General features: G+C 36.1%; 1 protein-coding gene across 1 annotated transcript in view; it reads left to right on the forward strand.

Moving 5' to 3' along the window:
* LOC129266334 (fibrous sheath CABYR-binding protein-like) overlaps positions 1-24970 on the forward strand; it is a 29470-nt gene that overhangs the window by 2414 nt on the left and 2086 nt on the right. The window contains exons 2-8 of the mRNA XM_054904177.2: positions 13643-13713; positions 14227-14423; positions 16667-16865; positions 20499-20843; positions 21197-21328; positions 22523-22927; positions 23751-23785. Of these exons, the coding sequence (XP_054760152.2) occupies positions 13643-13713; positions 14227-14423; positions 16667-16865; positions 20499-20843; positions 21197-21328; positions 22523-22927; positions 23751-23762 (1361 nt within the window). The 3' untranslated portion in view covers positions 23763-23785. The remainder of the gene's footprint in view (positions 1-13642; positions 13714-14226; positions 14424-16666; positions 16866-20498; positions 20844-21196; positions 21329-22522; positions 22928-23750; positions 23786-24970) is intronic.

Genomic DNA, 24970 nt, shown 5'->3' on the forward strand with positions numbered 1-24970 from the left:
GTTATTCCTTTTTTTACATTTTAAAAAACTTTGTAACTTATATGAGTTATATAAAACAAATAATGAATGCAAATATTTGTGCAATGGAAAGAATATTTACATTCGATGAAAGATTAAAAGTTCCATTCAACTCGGCTAACGCCTCGTTGAATGGAACTTTACATCTTTCATCTCATGAAAATATTCTTCCCATTGCACGCATACACATTCATTATTTGTATACTGAACATCCTGCATGAGTTTCACGTCACATGACCAAGGTCAAAGGTCATTTAGGGTCAATGAACTTTGGCCGAATTGGGGGTATCTGTTGAATTACCATCATAACTTTGAAAGTTTATGGATCTGATTCATGAAACTTGGACATAATAGTAATCAAGTATTACTGAACATCCTGTGCAAGTTTCAGGTCACATGATCAAGGTCAAAGGTCATGTAAGGTCAAAGAACTTTGGCCACGTTGGGGGTATTTGTTGAATTGCCATCATATCTCTATAAGTGTATTGGTCTAGTTCATAAAACGTGGAAATAAGAGTAACCAAGTATCACTGAACATCTTGTGCGAGTTATAGTAGTTTTCAAAATCAGCACTGCTGCCAGGGTTGGCACGTTTTAAACGGTGTGTTTTAAAACATGTTTTAAAACGCGTTTTAAAACACCCGTTTTTTTTACAAAAAAAACGTGTTTTAAAACACCTCATAGACTTGTGTGTTATAAATATGCATGGTCATGGATGTGATTTTAGATGAATATTTTTTTATACTTTTATTTCTTAAGTGGCGCATTATTTTCTTCTAACTAGATCTCTTTCTCGACACCACTCTTTTTCTCTTCCCCCCCTTATCCCCCTTTCTCCATCCCTTTGTCATGTCCCTTGAAATCCTCTTGTTCAATTGTGCACATCAATCTATATTAAGAATATTCTCATTATAACAAACATGAGTGTTGTGCTTTAAAATAAGCTCAAATATGGAACTTGAATGAAATGGAAGTGTTGCACAAGCATAATATTTTACAAATAGACTGTAAAACTGACATTGTATTCTTGAGGTACACACAAAAGCAGGTGAAACTTTGCGCTTTGTAAATATGAAGAAAAGTACTTAAATTCAGTATAAAATAGTCAGCAAGCAAACCTTAAAAGACAAGTCCACCCCAAGAAAAATGTATGCTGAAAATTTCGTCAAAATCAGATGCAAAATAATAAAGTTTTGCTTAATTTTGCAAAACAGTTATATGCCCATCTTGGTCGGTATGCAAATGAAGGGGACTGATGACATCACTCACTATTTATTTTGTATTTCGTTATTTTCTCATTGTCATGTGAAATAAAGTTTAATTCTTCCCTGAACATATGGAACTACCATTGTTTTAACATTTTTTGGTTCAGTCAAGTAGGTCATCTGAAAAAATTGAAATTGTATTGTTCAAACAATAACAACAAAAGAAATAGTGAGTGAGGGACATCATCAACTCTCTCATTTGCATATCACTGAGATGTTATTATTGTTTTGTGAATAAAAGCGAAACTTTACAATGTCATACATGTAACTTATTTTATATCTGATTTCGACGAAACTTTCAGCATTACATGTATGCTTGTTTGAATTTTCTCTACAGATTGAAATCAACATTTTTCTGGGGTGCACTTGACCTTTAACCCTAACAGTCCAAGGGGACCGTAATGGCCCCCTAAAATTTCTATGATAAATCCATAAGCACGACAGGGCCATGCCATATTGTTCAAGACTATTTTTGGGATGCATGCATGGGTATGCTATTATGATATTACACAAGTGCATGTCAGACCCCGAATTGCTCAATAACGTGATTTCATGTATAAAGCCAATGCGAACTTTTCGCCAACATTCGTACCTGTATCAATATTTGTACGATTGGAAAAATATTGCCAATAATTTCCATTAAAAAATGATTGAAAAAAAAACAAAACTAACCAAAAAACTGTACAAATATTTAAATTTTTTAATTCCTCAAAATTAAATTCTTTAATTCCTCAATTAAAAAAATAAGCAGTTCAGGGGGTTTATTTATCAATTTAAACCCAAACTTGTATTTCATGCACTAAAATTGGTAAAATTGATTAAAATCAAATTAAAAGGATGGTCCGGGCTGAAAATATTTATATCTTAATACATAGAGTAGAATTCACTGAGAAAAATGCCGAAAAATTTCATCAAATTCGGATAACAAATAAGAAAGTTATTGAAGTTTAAAGTTTAGCAACATTTTGTGAAAACAGTTGTCATGAATATTCATTAGGTGGGCTGATGATGTCACATCCCCACTTTCCTTTTTCTTATGTTATTACATAAAGTCATATTTTTTTTCATTATTTCATACTTGTGTGAATAATATGTCTCCCTTATAATGAAATAAGTTGCAGCAATGAATATCTAATGCACTACAATGTAAATCAGTTGTCAATCCAATTTTTCTAGTTCTTGGAGGAAAAAATTTGAATAAACCTAATTTGATATAATAAAATACAAAAGAACAAGTGGGGACGTGACATCATCTCCCCACCTAATCTAATGAATATTCATGACGACTGTTTTCACAAAATATTGCTAAACTTTGAAATTCAATAACTTTGTTTTTGTTATTCGATTTTGATGAAATTTTTCGGCATTTTGCTCAGTGAATTCTACTCTATTTATTAAGCTATAAATATTTTCAGCCCGGACCATCCCTTTAAGCTTTGAAAGCACATAGTCTATAGATTATGTTATTTTCTTACATTGTGCGAATTCTTCTCACCCCCTAGATTGACGAGACCCAAAAGTATGTACATGTATGTAAATGTATGAGGAATAAACTTATAAAATGTCAACTTACTTGTTTGCATTCAATTTCAATGATTTAGTAATTTGGGGGAAAATATGAACTTTTCTATTGGAAATTCAGTAACAAAAAATGTAGTTATCTTTTACTTACTCTAAAAATGAATTTAAAACATCAACAGCTTAAATTGTACTGTATTAAGTGTATAGTTTAATTTATTTACAGAAAATTTCATCGTTCGTTGGAAAAAAAACGTTTTAAAACGATTTAAAACGTTTTAAAACAATAAAAAACGTTTTATTTGTTTTTTTTTATAAAAAACGTTTTTTATTACAACCCTGACTGCTGCTATATTGAATCGCGTGATGCAGGTGAGACGGCCAGAGGCATTCCACTTGTTGATGATATCTGCTCGCAAAATGATATTGTGATGCTTGTTGAGAATATCAGATTTCTTCAGAACGGGCGCTAACGGTGACAAATTTGCCGATCTTTTGTCAATATTTTCATGAATACTGAACTCATCCTAAAGAAAATTACGCCAAAGGGTAATTTTAAGTCGCTTTTCACGTTGATGATGTCAGATTTTAAGAATATTGTCTAGTTTTTGAGAAAATGACCGTCCGCGTAGTATGGACACACGCGAAGTTTGGACTCAATGCCATACCGTAGCAACCAAATTGAAGGCAAGATCGTAAACTAAAAAAAATATTAAAGGAAATGTATTGTAACTACCTAAGTTTTGTAACTTAACGTTTATAAAGTTGCTCAAGAGTGGTATGATGGGGTGAAAATAATTTGCGCACATTTAAAAAAATACTTAAAGTTGATTTTCAATCAAAAATTTCTCACAGTTCACACAAAATTAATCAAAATCATCATGCCAAACGGAAGCAAGGCAAGATCCCAAACTTTGCCAAAGTTAGGCCCTTAGCTTAGGGTAGGCAATGGCACCAGAATTGTGCTGTAACGTTAGACATGTGCCCAAAAAGCAATAGGGCCGAGGCGAATTGGCCTCAAATTTCCATTCTAGATTTTGAGTGAACAAGATAGTTGCAGTAAATGTAGCGACATCTTCACATTTTCTGGCAGCCAAGTTGATTATCAAGACAATAAATATGACATGTTTCCACGGCTCCTCACAGAGGCTCAAACAGTCTACATGTAGGTCAGCATAAAGACATTAAAATGCCTATTTTTAGCCCCTAGCCCACACAGTATAATTTGCTTGACGGAATGTAGGACAAGGGTCTGGCTGGTATTGCGATCTCAAAATTCCATGACGATGACTGGTGCGTGCTCGGCTGAAAAAGTATTTAAAAGTGTAGGCTAACCTTAAATTTGCGCACGATCGTTTGCAAAGATTTAGAAAAGGAATCAAGCAGACAAAGGTATTAAGATAATTGTGTCAGATGGGAGTTAAAATGCCATAAATTCGGTTGATAGGCCTATCACATTTTACTTACTTTTTTGGAGACCTCTGCTTGCAAACTGGTGATTTCTTGAAGCTTGTTGATAAGTTCAGATTTTCTCAGAGCAGACGCAAAAGGTAACAGAATTGAGACCCCCAAGGTAGTCAAATATATTGCTGTACACACGCGTAACCAAGGAATTTCCAAACACCCCCTAAACGAGTTTTTCTCTGTGTGCAAAATAACCCCCTAAACAAGTTTTTCGCGGGCTTTAGAACTTACTCATTTTGGCCCCTAAACAAGTTGTCGCCAAAATATGACCTCGGGGGAGAAAGCTTGGGGGGAAAAACATACCCTAAACACGTTTGGCTAGTCTTAAAAAAAAAGTTTTGGGAAAAAGCATACCCTAAATACGTTTGACCCTGCGACTGACCCAACGTTCTCGCCAGGTTCACTCTGACGCTTGGCGGCGCGAAGTGACGCAAGCCGCGCAGCGGCCTCGGTGCGTGCGAAGCACGCACGGGGGGAGGGTTCGGGAGGGGGGTGTCCCCCCTCCCGCGCAAAGCGCGGTAGCTATCGAAAATATCAATATCGACGAGCTTAGATTGCTGCTAAATGCACCACATTTTATGTCTATTTAATGCTTCTCCGGCCACACAGCCGTAACGGTTGCGCGAATTGCGATTGAAGCAGAAAGGCAATTACTGATAACTTAAAAATTGAAGTAAATCTCATTTTATACTTACAGTTTATAGACTATTTACATCGATAGATTAACTCCATACTTTCCAATGTTCAGATCGATATCGCTACATCCTTAGAAAGTGCGATTAATTTTGTGAATGCGTGTTGTTTCTTATGTCAATGACCGACTGCATCTACGGACCGCATGCGTAGCCCTTTGAGCTTGCGCTGCGTCACGCCCTTACAAATCCAAAGATTGTTCCGACTTTATACCTCGGTCACATTTGTTCTACGGCGGCCGTACGGCGAGTCGAAAACAGCCGTTTTAGCATTTTTTGTACCAGCTGAATATAGGTGGTTACCGTGGTTTGAATAAAAATGAATAAAACGGCTGTTTTCGACTCGCCGTAGAGCAAATGTGACCGAGGTATTATTTGGAAGCCTCGGAAGTTTTCTTCCGAGGCTTCCAAATAATGGGCATCGGTATTCATGAGACGGGGTCCCCAACTTATATAATTTGCATGGTTTTTTGTTTGGTTTATTCGATACTCACTGAAACTATAACTCTCATAAGACTTCTGTTGATGATGTTTATACTAATAATTTCCAATCGAGATTCTTTTATCACTGTCAATTATTGCTGTGTTCCTTTGTATTGTTCGTTACTCACCTATAAAATAATGAATGTGCTGTGCTCATCACGAGCGTGAGAAATATTTTTAGTCATTCATTATACTCTAATATTACGAATTTGTTTTTCTTAACTGCGACTTAAAATGTTTTGAAAGTATAGGTTAATTGACAGGAAATAAGATTTCTATTTTTACATAATACATTCTGTAGGCCTACAAATACAGCGTGTGTGAAAGAGAGGAAGAGGGGTGGGGTTGTAGGATGGTCGAAGGGAGAGAGCGATAGGGGAGGGGTCGTGGCGTGGACAATGACAAGGGGATGTTGAGATCGTGTGTGTGGGATTGGTGAAGAAGTCAATATTCGAAGCGAATACATTTTTATAGACGTGTCTATACTTCTACCGATGATGACGGCCGAATAATCTTTCTTACATGTATATTTTGGTGAGTTTAAAAAATATTTTCTTGCACCATGAGTGGGATGATCGAGGTACGTGATTCAATAAATTGCATCACAATAATTATCACTATAGGTGTAGTTTGAAAATCACGAACAGTTTATTAAAAATGAATAAAAGAGAAAGATCTTCTTAATTTTATAGCCCCCATCCAGCGTAAACACCATGAAGAGTATTTGAGGTCACGAAATCAGCTGATTCGCACTCAAACAACAGGTTAACAGGTCACACACGTGGGACACATTCCAAGGGCGGGAATTCGGGGAAACCCGTTTTCAAGCACAATGATTGGCTCAACCCAGAAAGTGAATACTAATTAGATCACGTGCTATCGGCTTTGGGGCGTCTCGTTCACATTCCAACTCATTTCATAAATATCATCCACTCGCAGTATAATTATAGGCTAACGACGTTGCCAAGATATAACTCATATATTAAAAGCACAATTCCGATATAAAACATAAAGACATAAGTGAACTTGAAAAATTCATCCAACGATATTCAAATTATACTAGCAACTCATTGTGGGCGTGAAAAAACGATATACATATCCGATATCCTCTAAAACGTTCACACATATCAACTTCAATAATTCGTACTTGAAACGAATATCTGCATGTGAATGAATTGCCAATTCCACTTTGTTGAATGTGTACTTCTATCGAAATCTATTGAATCACGTATCTCTCCCGACCCAAGGTGGATTTTCCAATCGCCATAAAGATTATGCAGCCACAATCACAGTAGACACATCCATAAATGAATATTAATTTCATTCGCTACGAACTAAATCCCCTCCCCACAAAGTCACAAACATCCCATCATTTTCATTTACATTGCCCACGGCCACCCCCCCCCCCCATTCTCTTAAGTTTTTTTCCCTTACACAAATTAATTTCAAATGATATTTTGTTTTAAATCGTAGTTAAGCAATTGTACAACAAATTCATAAAGCATTCACTGTGATGACTAAAAACATTTCTCAGGCCCGCGACAGGTGCGCTCATTATTTAATTGGCAGGTAAAGAGTAATAAAGAACAATACAAATGAAAATACACTGTACGTATAACTCACATTAAAAAAAATGAGTCGTAATGATAAAAAATGTGAATAATATTAATAAAGATTATTAAAGGGGTGGTCCAGGCCAGCTCCAAAAAATATTTAGCCCGTAGTAAATAATTACAGGAGCCATTTCAAAAAGTATTATCTCCTTACTCGACTTTGGAGATTTTTAAGAGCATTTCTTGTAACGGTTATTTGGGGCAAAAAGAATTAAATTTCGCGCACATGTAGCGAGATCGGTCACGTGATTGTGACGTACCATCTCCACTTTGGTTTCGCAACAATCCAGCGCGCGACGTCTCACAGCTGCAATATGCCTATGTGTCAGGCATACGGCTGCTCGGTTCGGCCGGGAGAAAATAACCATAAAAGTGCGTTTTCTAGACCAAATCCGATCCGAGATCGAGAGAGATGTGCCCAGTGGCTTCACAATATTGGGACGGACAAGTTTGACATAAAAACATACAAATATAACGCGAGTAGAGTCGTTTGCGAGGACCAAATGCTCTCTCTGGCCGTCGGCATCACCGGGCAGTTCCCGCACCGACACCAGTCATTTCTCCCCACTCGATCGGCCGCTGGCTGCGGTACGATCGGATCTTCCTCCACCTCTTCTTCTTCTATTCTTCGACGGTTCTCCAACTCTTCCGCATTCCACCTTGGTTGGAATGCATATCCCGCAGGACCCGACATATTAATTGTTCAAATTATGAAATAAACGGCGAGAAACAAACAAATTGTGAATTACAGGGTCGACGGTGGCTGCAATCAATGGCAGTCGAAAACTACATGTAGCTAATACCGTACGTATATGCGGCCGGCGCTGATGATCTATACGCATACGTACGTGCGAGCGATAGCTAGCTAGCTAGCTAGCTCGCTCGCGCTCGTAGCAGCAGCCAGCGAAGCCAAAGTGGAGATGCTACGTCACAGAAAAAGCTGCGCATTGCATTCTGGGATCGTACAGACTCGTGCCAGAATATGATTTTGGCAAAATTGAAAATTCAATAAAAAATAACTGTGCCTCTTATTTCTTAAAAAAAATATAGTATAGGAAAGAGAAGGTTTTTGTCTATCTAGTGGATATAAATTAAACCTGGCCTGGACCACCCCTTTAATTATGAAAATCATAACAGATTCAATGAATATATGAAAAAAAATCAAATTAAATTAGTTTTGGATCCCATCTAATTTTGGAAGACTATCGGATCCCCGGATCAAGTATTTTGATGCCATGTGCAGGTGCGATTTGTATTGACCGTTGCGAGCGTGAATGCAGTGGCACAGAACTTGGTAAACATGCCGTCGCGAAATTAATCAACAGTTTCAAAAGATCGACGTAGAGATCAAGACTTTGGAAATAATGGAGTAAAATCGGAATTTAAATGTGAATAAATCATTTTGATGTAAGTAAATGAGTTGGACATTATATCAATCAATTCCATTGGCTTTGTCATTATTAACGTGATCTTTGAATAGTTTTTCTCAATTCGCTCTACGGCATGTGTCATCAGAAATGCATTCAATGAATTCATGTAGATGTAGCTATAAAGGCTGGGGCCTGGGACGAGATGAAACTATATTTCGATCGAATTTTGATAGTAATTTTGACACACTTTATTTTTGACAGAATAAGTGACAATATCAACTGAAATTCGTAATAATCTAAATTACATTGCCCAAGCCAGTAACCCACGATACCCCTCTCCCCTCACTTGTTTTGAGCGTATTTACTACCATTTTAAAGACGTAAATAATGTGAGCAATGCGATACGCAAATGCGAGGTAAACATCTTCGCGCTTCCCACAAAAGAGATTGGGCCTCGAGTCGAGGTCGTATCGTATATATAGCGCACTAGTAGTAGTGAGTGAGTCAAAGAAATCCCGGGAAGAAATCGTGGACGAAATAATCGACAAGTTTATTTTAGGATCTGAAAAGCAGATTATTTTTTTTATATATTATTCAGTTTTTGTGTAGATCTAGGCCTGCTTTACAGTTGTCGGCCACGGTTGTCGGGGAAGTTCAGGGTTGGCGGATTTGCCCTGAAAATTTTCAGGCTTGGCGGCGCCCGCCAACCGTGACGCGTGGTAGCGAGAACGTTGGACTGACCATTGACCAGTCTTTCAAAACCACCCTTTTTCTTGAAAATCAGTATTTTTGATACCCTTAACAAGTCCACGCGCGGACCGCGTCCAAAACTGAAAAAACACCCCTTTAATCGCGTTTTTTTGGTCACGCGTGTGTACAGCAATATATTTGACTGCCCCCCCCCCCCCCCCCCCCGGGTTGAGACCCTACCTTCAAGAAAATCAACATAGGCCTACCGTACTGCATAATTTTGGGTCGTTTTTTCTGTTGGTGGTATCAGTTTTTCAAGATTTTGATTAGAAGAGATATTGAGATATTTGACCGTGCACAAAATTAGGTAACGCGCGAATTAAGGTCACATCACCATATGGTATGGCAAATTGGCAACGGCAAGATTCCCCAAGTCTGCGCACTCCCCCTTGTCTGCGCATCAGCGCATCTGTGCGATTCTAGTAAATGGAGATATATATGCAACAAACAAGCATTACACTGGTAACAGTACAGGCCGCCGTCTGGTGTATTATCGTACCGGTGAAGTGCAGTGTGCAAGTGTATGTAGAATCTGATAAAAAATTGCTGACAGCGTGCAAATAAAAACACATGTAATACATGTACATAGATACTCATTAAAAATTTTACTCAAAATGGTGAAAAAATAATGAATTTTGGGCATTTCATGTGATGGTCTCAAAATGCAGACTTTCTCATAAAAATACCAGAATCATGTGCAAAGTGAATGGGTGGGCAGACATGGGCACCATTTTTTTTGTTCAATCTGAAAATGACTGCTTGAGGTTTTTTCCAAGTAAATCATAATTTCTTTCAACTTTTTATGAGATATTTCATAATTTGGCACACTTACTCATAATTATCAACCGAAAGATTTTGTGAAATAAAAAGAAATTCATGTTAGATCTTAACTCAAATCGTTAGGTGCGCAAACTTGGGGACCGCCATCATAATTTCGGTTGATTTTTAATTTAGTTCTATGTTGATGATACATAATTGACCTTCCGCGAAGTTTGACAAACTGCCATAATATTATGAAGGGGAGCCCCATGTCTGCGCACTTAAAACTTTAACTTAAAATTAGACTCTAAACATGAATTTATTCTTATTCCACAATAATGTTAATGATGTTCCTTATATTCTTAGTAGATTAAGTGTGCCAAAATTTTCATGAAAATTTGAAAGTATGCATGATTTTCTTGGAAAAACACTGGGACAGTCATTTTTTTTCAGGTTGAACAAAACTATGGTGCCCCACGTCACCAATTCACTTTACACACGATTCAAGGATTTTGACGAGAAAGGCTGCATTTTGAAGCCATCACATGAAATGCCCGAAATTCATTATTTTTCCACCATTTTGAGTCAGAATTTTAATAATGAATATCTGTCTATGTATTTTAGGTGTAAAGTTTGTGCTTGTTGCATATCTTTTATTATAATTAATAGAATCGCGCAGATACGCGTGTGCGCAGACAAGGGCACTGGACAGACTTACCATATTAGATCTAAGAGTCAAGAAAGGGAAGGGTTGGAGAATTTCCATAGCCATTATATGATGGGGGACCTACATGTAAAGCTACGCACTTTGTATACAAACAATAAAACTACCTATACAGTAGATGGTAATTTTGATATTTGAACAAATTATCTTTCACCAATTTCAATTTGTGATAAATATTCTAAGGATCCTTAACCAAGGAGAAAATATCACAAATCTCACTTTTTTTATTAGACCCCTAATGTTAGATCAAGTCTTCCTCAGGTTATGGTTCGTGTACGCTAGTGAATTTATAGCGTATGAAGAAGAGAAGGAGAAGAAGCAGAAGAGAATTTCAAGCAGGAGAAAGTGAGAGGGAATGATGAATGAAGGAAGGAGGAGGAAATAAAGAAAAGGAGGAGCAGAAGAAGAATGAGAAAAGATGAAAAGAAACTGAGAATAATTATTAGGAAATGATAAAAGGAAAAGTTTAAGGAGAATTTAATGACAAGTTGGAGGAGAGGGAATAAAAAATGAAAACTGAGAGAAGTACATGTAGTCAGGAGAAGAAGTACATGTATATGAATATGGAGAAACAGAATGATAATCATGAAGAAGGGAAGAAAGGAAGGAGGATGAAATAGAAAAGGAGAAGATAGAATAAAGAGGGGAAGAAAAAGAAGGAAATTTAAATGGAGAAGGGGGACAAGTAGGAAATGAAGGAGGAGGAAATAAGACAAGGGAAAGAGACAAAAAATACAAATGAGAGGAGGAAGAAGAGAAAGAAGGAAGGAGAAGAAGCAGAAATAGAAGAAGACGAGTTAATGGAGAAGAGAATAGGACGAGATGGAATAGGAGGAAGGGATTGAAGAGAAGTATGAGAGTGAGGAGAAACAAAATAAGTAGGAGAAGCTGGAGAATTGTTGAGATAAATGAAAAAGAAAACATAGAAAAAAAATAAAGAAAAAAATAGAAAGAATGAGGAGGTGGGGGGAAGGGAGGAAAAAATAATATTCGTGAAGGACATGGTAGAGGAGTAGGAGAGATAAAGAATAAAAGTGAACAAAAAAAAAGAATAGTCTGGAGCAGTGGGGATGGTAATGAGAAAAATAGAATAGTAATTGTAGAAAGAAGTAGGAAATGAAAGAATAACTGAAGGAGAAGAGTAGAAGAAGGAGGAGAAGAAGAAGAAGAAGAAGAAGAAGAAGAAGAAGAAGAGGAAGAAGAATAAGAGGAAAAGAAGAAGAAAATAAGAAGGGAAGGAGAAAGAGAAGGAGGAGGAATAATAGGAGAGATAAGAAATAAAAATGAATAGAAGAAAAGTATGAAGCAGTAGAAGAAGAAGAAGGGGGAGGAAGGAGAAGAAGGAGGAAGAGGAGACGAAGACAAGAATGAAAGAAGAACAAGTAGAAGAAGGAGGTTCAGAGGAAGAAGGAGAAGAAAAAGGGGAGATAATGAAGTAGAAGGAGGAGTGGGGGGGAATAAGACAAAGAGGAAGAAAGGAGAAGGAAATGAAAAAAAAAAACATACAAAAGCTGAAGGAGAAGAAGTAGAAGAAAGAGGAGGAAGAAGAAGGTTAGAAAATGATGGAGTACAGGGGGGAAAGAAGGGAAGGAAGAAACTAATAACTTAGGAAGAAGGCGAACAAGAAGAAAATAAAAAAAAAGGCAGAGGTGGAAAAGAAGAAGAGGAGAAAAAAAGAATGTGAGAAACATAAGGAGCAAAGTGGAGAAGCAGAAGGACAAATAAGGAGAAAATGAAAGGAGAGGAGGAGAGGCAAAAACTTGAAGGGGGAAAAGGTCTCCTGGAGAGAGAGGTCATGTTAAATTTTGGCACGTAAAAATGAAGCTGAAAAGAAAATTGCAGAACAGGACACTTTGAGAGAAGGGAAAAGGAAAAATTTTGTTTCAAAGCCCCCAGATAAAATAAATTTAACCAAGATTGTATTTCCCCTTTCATTTCCTGCCAAACGTTATCACAAGTCAGCCTTACTGAATGTATCATATATCTTTGGGATTAAGTATGTCTGCATGAAGATTAAATTTGGGTTGTCATCGAAACATGAAACTCGTCAAATTGCCAAGAAACAAGTTCATGTCAGTCAGTGGTTAAGGTTTCAGTATGCTTGCCAGAAATTATTTCCAACAAATAGATACATGGACATTATATGTCAGGGAAGATTAGAAATTGATGCTTAAGTATACATCATACATTTCGTCAATGAAAATTTTTAGAATTACAATAGGGAAAGAAGTTAATTTGATTTATTTGCTTGTAGTTTAATAGTGAAATCATGAATTGCAGTATGGTGTGGTGAATGATTCTGAACTACTTGTTTTTCCAGATTCAAATTGTTGATGAGATCACAGGATAAAAAGCAGAGTGATAGAAATCAGAGAATTAATATATTCTCAATAATTAATTGTTAAAGCACAACATTCTTAAAATTGTCATCAGTCACCAGTTTAACATCAAGGAAAGTAAAAACAAACTATGAAAATTGTATGTAAAAAGTTCAGCCCAGAACAAAAGTTGTACATGGAAGTTAAGTGAATATGAAAGTAAAGCAGTATGAACTAGTGCATCACTTTAAAAGAAGTGATATCAGCAATCTGATCATAATATATCATGTTCCTAATCATCAGAAATTATGAGAAATTTGTGTAAAAATAATGATTTTGATATTTTAACTACATGTGTATGTATGTTGTCTATTTAAAATATTTTAATGCCTGTTTTTATTTGACTTTTTTAAATCATTGAATGAACAATTCTGATGCATTGAAAATGGATTCAGTATTTTTTCAAATTTTCTTTCATACACCTTTTAATTAAACAGGCAACTGCATGAAATGCTATTTCACCAAAGCACAAAATATACTTTGTTTCAAATATGTCCAGGATGGACAACAGAAGAAAAGAGACAACATGATTTTGATTAGACTTGTAAGAAATCAATAAAAACCAGTATTCATATTTTTCTGTTTTCTTTTTTTTTTCTGCATCTTAGAGCAAGGAATTGATCCAGCAGATATTGGAGCAAGACATGAAGATCGTTACTACAACAACAAAGCCTATCAGGTCAGTAAAAATACTTTTTTGGATTGGAAGGGGTGGTGATTATCGTCTTCTCTACAAGTACAGGCCTCTGTTTGGCGTATTGTCGGACTGTTATTAAGGAGTGTACAATGGGAGTGTACAATAGGAAATGTCGAAGCTTTTATCAGGGGCCCCGTTTCATAAAGAGTTCCAACTGTTGTAATATTGCCATTATGACAACTACCATGGTCACCTTGATTTTGATTGGCTGCTGAGCCCTGTTGCCATGGTAGTTGCCATAATGGAAAAGTTACAACAGTTGGAACTTTTTATGAAACGGGGCCCCATATTAGAGTGTCTAACATAACAAGATTTGAAAGTTTTAAGTACATATACTGTATGTTAACACTTCTGAAATGCACGTATGTCTCCAGAAATGTATTCAAATATTTGAATATGCAAAAGGTGTAGAATGATGTACAAAAGGCTAGTTTGTTTTCATTATCAAGACCCTAATTTCATTTTTTCCCATTATCTTCATATGACATTATACAGAATGGTAATGTTGGTGACGTCAGTGACCCTCAGCAGCAAGAAGCCGCTGTCAAAATACAATCAGCCGTCAGAGGTCATCAGTCGCGAGAATCATCGCGACCCGAGCCCGAAGCGAAACCGTCACAAGAAGATGCGGCGGTCACAATCCAGGCTGCGTATCGGGGGTATGAGGCTCGAAAGCGCGTTCACGCTTTGAAGTGCGTCTAACACTGTTTGGTTTGATTTTCTCTATCTAAATTCTAATCTGTATTTTATCCGGGGGCCGCTTCATACAGCTTTTCATAAGCTACAAATGACTTTCAACTCTGCGACGGCTGGTGATCCTTTCTTTTCTTGTTTTAAATGAGATGCATGATGATTCCCCATTTTAAAGGGAAGGTCCAGGTTGAAGATATTTATATCTCGTTAAAAAAAGAGTAAAATTCACAGAGCAAAATGTAGAAAATTTGATCAAAATTGGATAACAAATAAAAAAGTTATTGAATTTTAAAGATTTGCATTATTGCAGTGAAACAGTTCTAGGCATGACTTCATGAATATTCATTAGGTGGGCTGATGATGTCATACCCCCACTTGTTCTTTTGTATTTTATTATATGAAATTATGAACTTTGCATTGAAATGCATTTTAGCAACAAAGATTTTAATAGCCTATAAAAAATGAAATTCAAATTTAAAAGCTGGTGAGAAAACAGATTATTCAGAATCTGTTTTGCCGCAAAAAAAAGGATCACAAGTTGCTCATAAAGTCATTTGTATCTTACAAACAGCTTTATGAAACACCCCAAGGAAGAATCAAGCAAAGTTCTGAAGTGAGGTACTATTATACGGTATAGGGGTGTTCTAAAACTACATCCATGTAGTAATCAATCTCAAGTCATTCCAATTATTCAGAAAATTTGCTGTTAATTTAAAGTTTGAAATTGAAAAATCCTGAAGTCATATTTAAGAATTATGATTGATTTGTCAATTGCAAATTTTCATTTTATTTCAAAATTGAAACATTCCACATGTCCCAATGTCCAGGGCCTCCTTTCATAAAGACTTGCAACTATTTTCTGTGATTTGTAATGGAAAACCTTCAGAACTTTGCTTTTTTTCCCCCAACCTTTTTAACCTATATATTAAAGGAATTCATGTTGATCAACATTTATGCTCCAGTCATACTAGTATAAACGACAACAGATCGTCCATAGCTAATACTTAAAGGTCAAGTCCACCCTAGAAAAATGTTTATATGAATAAATAAGAGAAAATCACACTAGCATAACACTAAGAATTTCAAATAGGAAATCTCCAATGACATACAATCAGCTGGTTTTTAGTTGGTCACATGGGTGTGACTGAGTAGAAGGCTTTAATTGAATATTGAGGAAAAAAATTAACTGAGCACAGATCAAAATGGGATTTTTTTTTTTAAAGGGGCTAGATTCTTGTTCAAGGATATAATTTATGGAAGTTGGAATATATTTTTTTTTAATACCAGTTTGGTTTGCATGGTTCATCGTCATTTGCATGCAATTGCTGCTGATTTCCTTAATTAGCACCCTCCCATTGTTTTAGACTGAGCTTTTGATATATTACAACATCATTTCCAGGTTGCATTAAGTCGAGATGACTTGTTTTCTCTTCATTTTTTGCCTGTTACCCCTGCAGTTTGATTTGAGTTTAGCACTGTTTTTTTTTTTTGGTTGCACTATTATAGTTTAGATTATGCACGATTTATTTGCATGCATCACATTTTGGCATGTTTATTTCCCTTATTTTTTCACCTTGTTTTATTGCATTGTTTTAATTTTCACTTGTGAGTTTTTCTTTTAGTTTAAAGGTTGATTTTTAAGTTTTAATGTATTCACAGTTCATAAACAACAACAACAAAATAAGTGTTTTTCCTACACTCTCTTCAGCAGACAGATTTTTGTCTCCAGTATTTTCTTTTTCTAGGTCTCATTTGACCACAGAAGACGGGGAGGTAGAAACATGTGAATTTAATTGGTTAGAATTCAGGTCACATTTTATTTTTCAGTGGCATTTGATTATAAAGAAGTTTGATCACAACAATAAAACCCCCATATATTGTATAATTGCAATTGATGAATTAAATGTGCAAGAAACGTAGGCTGCATTTCCCAAAGACAAAGACAACTATGGTAACTTTGATATTATCTGGGGCTCAGTTGCCAATCACAAGTAAGGTTTCCAGGGAAGTTTCAGTTATGGCATATGGGCCGAGCTCTTTCTGAGATTTTAGACGCAATTATATTGTGATATGCCTATCTATTGATCAGAACTTTTTTTTCTTCAAACTCTACATGTACATGAGTGAGGAAGAAGTTCTGTGGACTGTAAATATACTTTTACGTCATTACCATAATTTGGTCTTATATCTTTTTGTTTTCATGGACAAGCTTCATTTCAAATTCCATTTTTTTTTTCTCCAGGGAGGGTGAGGCAGCTGCAACAACAGAGGGCGGTACGCAAGAGCCTGCAGCGGCGGCTCCTGAGCAGCCACAGGAAGAGGAAGTTGACATTGACCTCAACGACCCAGAGGTCGAGAAAGCCGCCATCAAAATCCAATCCTCGTTTAAAGGTTTCAAGACGAGAAGAGACATGTCAGCCAAAAAATCAGAAACATCAGTGGTAAGGACTGCTTTTCTTCTGCAAACTGAGAAAAATATAATCAATTTCATTAATACCTGGAATCAGAAAATTCTTTTCTACATGTACAAACCTATGTAGTCACAATCCTGACACATTATGATGTCACGTAATTCAGGCTGTTAAGAATCTCAATAAAGCCTTTTGTTGAAACCTGTTAATTTGGGTTTATCTTTATGAACAAAATACTTGGCTGCTAATCGGTGAATATGCATAAAATTTACAATGTTGTACTCTGTAGCTTATGTAGTTCCCATTTGTCGATTTCACTTTTAGCTCTGGTCTGGGTCTTTAAAGGAAATATACATGTACAGGCATGTCATGGATGTAAAGATATAAAATGTGAATTTTCAGCAACTTTTGAGGAAGTTTTTTTTTTTTGCTACATGTAGTTAACCCTAACTGCTCATTTAGTAAAAATTGTTAAAAATGTTTCTCAATATAAACCCAATGTCTCAAGCCTATTACAAATATACATTAAGATGAAGATACATATGCACAAGTATACATTGACTTTGAAATAGCACCATTCAATATTTAACTGCATCTCTCACTGTTAACTCCATCATGGAATCTTTAACATGAAAGAATCAGAAGCAAAAGTTTTGATTTCTTTGAAAAATGATCCAGAATTATTGGCAAGCATGCTCTCAAAAGAAAACGTGCTCACTCCCTATTAAACAGGAAATTAGATTTGTGGTTTTGATTTCAAGAAAAAAAATTATCAAAATTCTACCTGAATTATATTAGGCTGGTGCAAGGGCACAGAGGGACCATAAAAAGCAGGAAAAGGGGGGGAAACAGACCTACATCTATAGCTATAGTCTGCTAATAGCACAGGGGGTATTAGGTCTGTAAAGTTTTCTATCATTTCATTTTGGTTTGGGGAAAGAAAGGGGAAAGAGAAAAGAAAAATGTTTTGGGAAAAGATGGTTTGAAACTCTAATTGGCATAGAAATAGAAACCGGTGTACTTTAATACTATAAAGGAAATGGCTGTCTGGGAGGCTTAAAGGCAATTATGCTGAATTAAATATGGTCTAAAAGTAGATTTAATATGAGTACTTGTGGTTTGTTTTTTTGGACACAGTATATAATTCAGTGTGCACTCCTCCATGCTTGTTTTCCTACAAGATGCAAATTAGAAATGAATGACTTTGAACAATGAATTAGAGTATGGGGGACTATTAGATTAATCTCTATTTCAGTAAATGCTTTTTAAAAATGTAACAAAAGATATTGTGATTAAAATAAGAATGAATGGATTATAAAAAATACAAATAAAAAAAAAATTACCTAAATTTAAGACTTCAGTAATATGTAAAATATAAGTAAATAAAAGAATTTTATAAAAAGTCAAGCAAATATTGAAATTAATGGATTAATTTCTAGGTAGATTAATAGATAAATGAGTAGTAGGTGAAACATTCTTTATAAAAACAGAATTAAACAAATAATGCAAAGATAAATGTAATTTACAAATACTAGTATATTTCAATAAAAATAGAACCAAATGAAAAATCTCATTAGTGTCCCCAAAATAAGTATACGTATATTCCCACTGAAAAAAAATTAGGAAGTTATTCTTAATCTTGGAGCAACACACTGCAGCCATTTGGAATGATGCAATTTCTAATTAGACCCGAATGGGATTGCTTTACCACAAACTAAATTAGCACAATTTAATTTTCTTGAAGGAAAATTTCAAGGTGTTGAGGCTTACAACTGAGCAACACACTATATTTTTCATTAGAATGGAAAACAAAATTGGGTGAGACTGGATGTGACTTCCAGGTATTTTGCTTGTAACCATGGCAACCTGAAGATGTCACAAGATAATTCAAACTCATTATGCCTTGCTCATATTAATTCACCTTGGTGTTGAGGAGTGTTTTTTGCTGATATAAAATGTCACAGTCATTTAGCAGTGAAACATGTGTAAGCTATTTTTGTGGAAACATAAAAAGCTAATCAAATATCACTGCTGGGGGTGTCATTACCTCATACATGTAAAGTTTTTGAGGACGACTAAAAAAAGCTTGATTTTAAAGTTTTGACATGGGAACCAACCTTCTTTTGCATAGAAAGAGTTCTCTATCTAATTAGGAGACTGTTTTCAGATGATGTGTAATTACCACAATTTTTATATTTCTATAATACAGCTTTTTCTGACTTGCCTTCAATTATTTTTTAATAATGAGAAAAAAGGTTTTCACAAAATCTTACCGATGAAATAATGCCTCAAATGGGTAAAGCACTTCTGTGGAAAAGTAATACATGGGTATCTACGAACCATTTCCATCATTCGTGAATGGCTTGATTATCAGGTTTTTGAAGACGAAACACATATTGTAGGGAGAAATTCATTGAAAATGAGATTCACACACTAATTGCACATAAATTTTATAGGTAAACATAGTTCTATAGTTCTTTGTTTCAGGAATAGCAGTCTTTACTTGTGCTTTGCATTTCAATATTATTATTTATTATTTAATACTGTTTGTATATTAACCAAGTAGAAGAGGGGAGGATTTCATGGAACAGTCAGTCAGTGATTTTTCACTGATGACTGTTATAAGCTACTGAAATCCGTACATCTGATTGGCTGAGAACAAAGTAAATCTCTGACGATATGCCTCATAAAACACTCCCCATTTGTATGGTGAATCATTCCAGGATGTGAGCAGCTCAAGATGATTTCTTGCACCTTCATCTATTTAAAGATTTCTCCAGCCAAATGAAAATGTTTCGGGGCTGAATATGAATCAGACTATACACTGGAGGCATATGTCCTCAACACTGTATAGCCTGTTCTTTTTTTATTACCGATCAGCTCTTATTGCTATTTTTGGAAAATAAATTTTGGAATAATTAGCTGTGTCATGGATTAATCTTTTATGATTGATTATGAACCAAGTTTGCATTAATTTAAGTAAAAAAAACCCATCAAAACAAGTAGTCCATCTGGACATAAGACTACGTGACAGACCAAGTATGGCGCAAATATTCACTGCTGAATGATACATGTACACTGTACATGCCGTACATGTATACGGTATAAAAACAACAAGTGAACATTACAGGAACTGAAGATTAAGTGATGGTTGGACCAAACAGTAATTAGACCAAATTTATCGTAGTCCCAAGTGGTTTAGCCATGGTGATATTAGAACTGGTGTACAAATGGGGGCATAGCCCCCTCAAAAAGTTTCAGGACCAAGAAAAAGAAAGGAAGAAAGGAAAGAAAATGAAAAGAAAAGAGTGAAAGATGATACTATTTCCTGAATATCCTAAATTTATGAAAAATTACATTTTTGTTTTGAAAAGCTTGAATATTACTTGATTTGCTTGCATATTTTTAGTATTTTTCCTCCATCTGCAATATCTGGCACCTTCCAAATTTTCAGCTCATCACGCCACTGATTTTTGCATAATACAGTTCGTGGTCTCTTAAGACTTATCATGGGAAAAGAAAGAGGGCCAACCTCCTCTAAATATTGTGATTCTTGATGATTTATGATAAAAACATAGATATAAAAAAGAAATTTGTTAGGAAGGATTGGACTATATCTTATAGGTTGATATGTAAAATATTATACATCTGATTCCCCTACAGGCGGGAGAGACGACGGAACAGGCAGAACCGAGCCAACAAGAAGCAGAAAAACCAACGGAAGAAACGTCACAAGCGGAGCAAGCTCCTGCAGAAGCTTCAACGACAGAGGCTCCATCGGGAGATGCTCCAGCGGCTCCAGCTCAGGAGGAGGAGGAGGTGGATATTGACCTGGAGGATCCAGAGGTGGAGAAGGCAGCTATCAAGATCCAGGCTGGCTTCAAGGGTATGATGGTTAGGAAAGGAAAGAAAGAAGGAGCGAAGGAGGGGGAGGAGATGCCAGCAAGTGAGACCCCGGCTCAAGCTGCAGAAGGAGAAACCCAAGCAGAAGCCCAAGCAGAAGAAGCAGTATGCATTATTTTTACTTTTTTTTACAGCTTTATTCAAAGTCCACATAATATTTCATTTGTATTATTTTGACAGAGCTGTCTTATCAGAAGATATGATCCCAGTCTATCTGGGGCTCTGTTTAATACAAAAATAGAATATGAAGAAACATTAGTATCTTGGTTTTTGATTTATTAGCCAAAAGTTAATCACATGACTTTTTATGAAAAAAAAAAGGAAATAAATATATAATAAATTCTGATAGGATGCATTTTGAACAATTATGGTTTTCAATCTATTAACCCTATTTTTGGCATACATGTTTAACAAGTGATTTTTTTTAATTATCTTTTTTCTTTATCCTTTTCTTTTAGGCTGCAGAAGCAGCACAAGAAGAAGCTCCTGCACCCGAGGAATTGAAGAAAGAGGAAGAAGAGGAGGTCGACATCGATCTCAACGACCCCCAGGTCCAAGATGCAGCAGTCAAGATCCAAGCTGGCTTCAAGGTACTGAAGTCTATTTTTTCAGCAGGTGTTTCTGCATTTGTTGATAAATGATAGTTACAAGTTCACAATAATATTAGAAGAAAAAATATACAGAATTATTGGTCAAATTACAAACGTGACATTTACATATTAATAAGAGATAAGACATAATTAATATAAGCAAACACAAATAAAATTGTTTGCAGTGGCCAGCTATTGTAAGCGAAAAAGCTTGAATAAATAGCAGCCAGAAATGTAAGTTGTTGAGGATTCAATTTCAAACTTGTCACATGTTTGCTAATGGGATGCTGATCTGAATATAAATCTGAACTAAACTACAGAAGTATTCAGATCAGTTGTATGGGATAACAATCGTCTGAGTAGATTTCGTGGTCATTAGGCAACAGAGGTCATTGAATTAAATTCTTTATTCCCACAATAATTGAGGAACCGTTTGATGGACCATCTTCAATCTAGGTTCATGAATGCATATTGGAAAGAAAATGATCTGATAAGATTTGAAATCATGAGGTAGAAGGTCACGATGGTTGCTAAATACGTTTTCTGCCATCCCAAAACTACCAATAAGTCGCCCAAAATGAATTGTAAGATTTTGTTGGAATTGAAAGAGCATTTAAAATGATAACTTGTAAAAGTTGATAAAGTAAACTCCTGTATCTTGGTTTTTAGTTATACAACTTCATATTTTGACAGGAGAAGAAGAATGATTCTTTCAGACAAGCTAATTTTTTTCATTTTTACTTTCTGAAGACAAAAAGAAACATTTATTGTTTCTTTCAGAGAATCTTCCCTGGCTGCTTATTTTTGGTTTGGTGTGGCTGGTGGTCACATCCGTACCTGAAAATATCACATTTTGGGGATTTTGGGGATTATTGAAGAACCGTTTAAAGTATCAATTTCAAACTTGGTTCTTGTATGCTATGTGAGTGAGGATGAGCTGAGTAGCTTTTAGGATCACAAGGGCAAAGGTCGCAGACGTCATTAGTTGAGAATTTTTCGGCCTTAACTAGATATAAAAAATATTCTTGGACTGGCAATGCAAAGGAATAAATTTCATCTGCACACTGTCGAGAATCCATCTAGTTTGGAGAAAATTTTGGGGCCAAAGTTTCTTGATAATGCTTGAAGTTGATATGACTTAAGTTCAGCGATCCTTTATTTGTTTTTCTCTGCAATGACTTTCTCCACTTCCAGGGTATGAAGGTGAGGAAGCAAATGAAGGAGGGGAAGAGCGAGGCAGGGGATGAAGAACCCCCAACAGAAGGTGATGCACCACAAGAAGTTGCTGCAGAACCAGCAGCCACAGAAGATGCACCACAGGAGGGAGAGCAGGCACCGGCTGCAGATGGAGAAGCACCAGCAGAGGCTGAAGCTGGTCAGGCCGAGGAGGCGCCCACGGCGGAGGGGGACGCCCCTGAAGCCGAGGCAGCGCAGCAGGAAGAGGCAGCTACACAAGGAGAGGCTGCACCGGCAGAAGAGACACCGCCAGCAGAGCAGGAGGCTCCAAAGGAGGAGGAAGCTGCACCAGCTGAAGGAGAAGCAGCGCCTGCTGAAGGAGAAGAGGCAGCACCAGCAGAGCAGGCGGAGGCACCAGCAGAGGTAAGGATCGTTGAATATTTTGAAAATGATGAAAATTTATGTAACATGCCTTTCTTCAGTGAAAAGATGTCTGGTGGAAAGACTGCATTATTGAGACAACAAAGTTGAGCTTGTATAATATCTATGCAAGTGCCCTTTTACATAAAACCTTACCGTTAGTGTCAACTTGTCCATACATGAATGGCAATTCAAGATATTGAAAGTTTAATAGACGTTATTGCTGACGGCAAACTTTCAAAAGATCAATGGTTTCTGTAACAGGGTCAGCTAATCATCTTGAATGTCATCTTGAAATATATGCAGGAATAAGTCTTTTGACCATTCTCAATTGTATTTGGTTCAACTAACAAAATATTACACTTACCAATAAAACTCACTTTTACATGAAATTGCAAAGATGTTTTGAATCAGTGGTATGAAAATTATCTTTTATGCAGATTTCATTTAATACACATATTTTAGCATGTACATGTATATTGAGGAAGAGTTTAATAATTTGATGATGTGATAAACAGCATACATCATTCACTTTTGATATCTAGATTACCGCATTTATTATCTCACTCTTTGTAAAAGATTGGTCTACTGTTTATGTTTACATCAAAAGTCTTCTCATTAATGCTATAACCTTAGTAACAAGTATGAATAATGTTTAGACCCTTTTTTGATATTCACACTGAAAATTAGTGAATGAAGTCTGCACAAACCATGATTACGAAGCATTGATTCAGTACCACCTCTTCGAATTTGAGCCCTTAATTTGGGACTAACAAAACTTGTAATCTGATCTAAATACTGCAATCCACATCTCTTGTTTTTACAGGATACAGCATAAAAACAAACTCATATTAAAGCAAGGTAGGATTGGTGTGATGTGACTCAATTCTCTTCATTGCACACACTAAAGTACATCTGCAACTCTCTTTAACATCATTCACCATGCTTACTCTGTTATACTATTCACTCTTTTTCATACTTTATTAACATTGCAGGCTTCAAAACATATTTTTGAGGCAGATTATTTTGAAGTGAACAATTGGCCCCTAAAGGGGCCGCCACTGCCACAATTGCCCATTATAATGTACATGTAGCCAGCCTTTGGCAAGCTGTACTCTCATTTGATCCTATTTTGGGGGATTGAAGATTTCCTTTCGTTAACAATACAAAGGATCTCTTGATATAAAGAAATTGATTTCTTGATTTTTTTAATGTTGACAAAAAGGTGATTCTTGATATCAAGAATGGAATGCGTGATATTAAGATATGATTGGCTTTTATATAGCACGATATCAATCTACCACTGCTCAAAGTGCTACACAATTATTATTACCCGGTCACTGGTTTCATAGCTTTTTTTAGCAGCCTGTTAGGCACTCACTTGCTAAACCAACCACAATGACGGTTGTTTCCTACCGCTACCCAATTGACACCTGGGTTAGAGTGGCAAAGCGTGGATTGGTGCCTTGCCAAAGGATGCTAGGCCATTGTGGGATTTGAGCACATAACCCTCTGATTACAAGCCAAGAGTCAGAACCGCTACACCACAACGCTTCCACAGATACACATGTAGGATTAAATAAGAAAACAGCTTGCCATACGTAAGGTCTGTATGTCCCCATATTCTGGCTAAAAACTTTCAGGTGTGACAACTCCTAAGGTGGAACTTGAAGGATGATAAAGACTATGATACTTTCTATGGTGTCTTTGAGGCCTGCTATTGTTGCTGGTGTAAAGTGATTATATAACAGCATAATACAAATTTTAAATTGGCCACATTTGTGTGAATACTCTACCATTATATAAATGTATTGTAAATTGTGGACATGGACACTAAAGATAACACCTGGCATACAGTAATTGACGTGATACTAATAACCAAGACAGATGAGGCTTCTCTTCGTATTATATTGTGAAACAAATAAACAATTACAACCTTCTCCTGTCAATTTCTTTTGAAATAATATACAAGATTATTAAATGAACTTTGGGATACACATTTAGGGGTATGAAAACATATGGATCTAATTTAAACTAATTTCACAT

This window comes from Lytechinus pictus, chromosome 8, assembly GCF_037042905.1.
Source record: "Lytechinus pictus isolate F3 Inbred chromosome 8, Lp3.0, whole genome shotgun sequence".
Taxonomy (NCBI): Eukaryota; Metazoa; Echinodermata; class Echinoidea; order Temnopleuroida; family Toxopneustidae; genus Lytechinus; species Lytechinus pictus.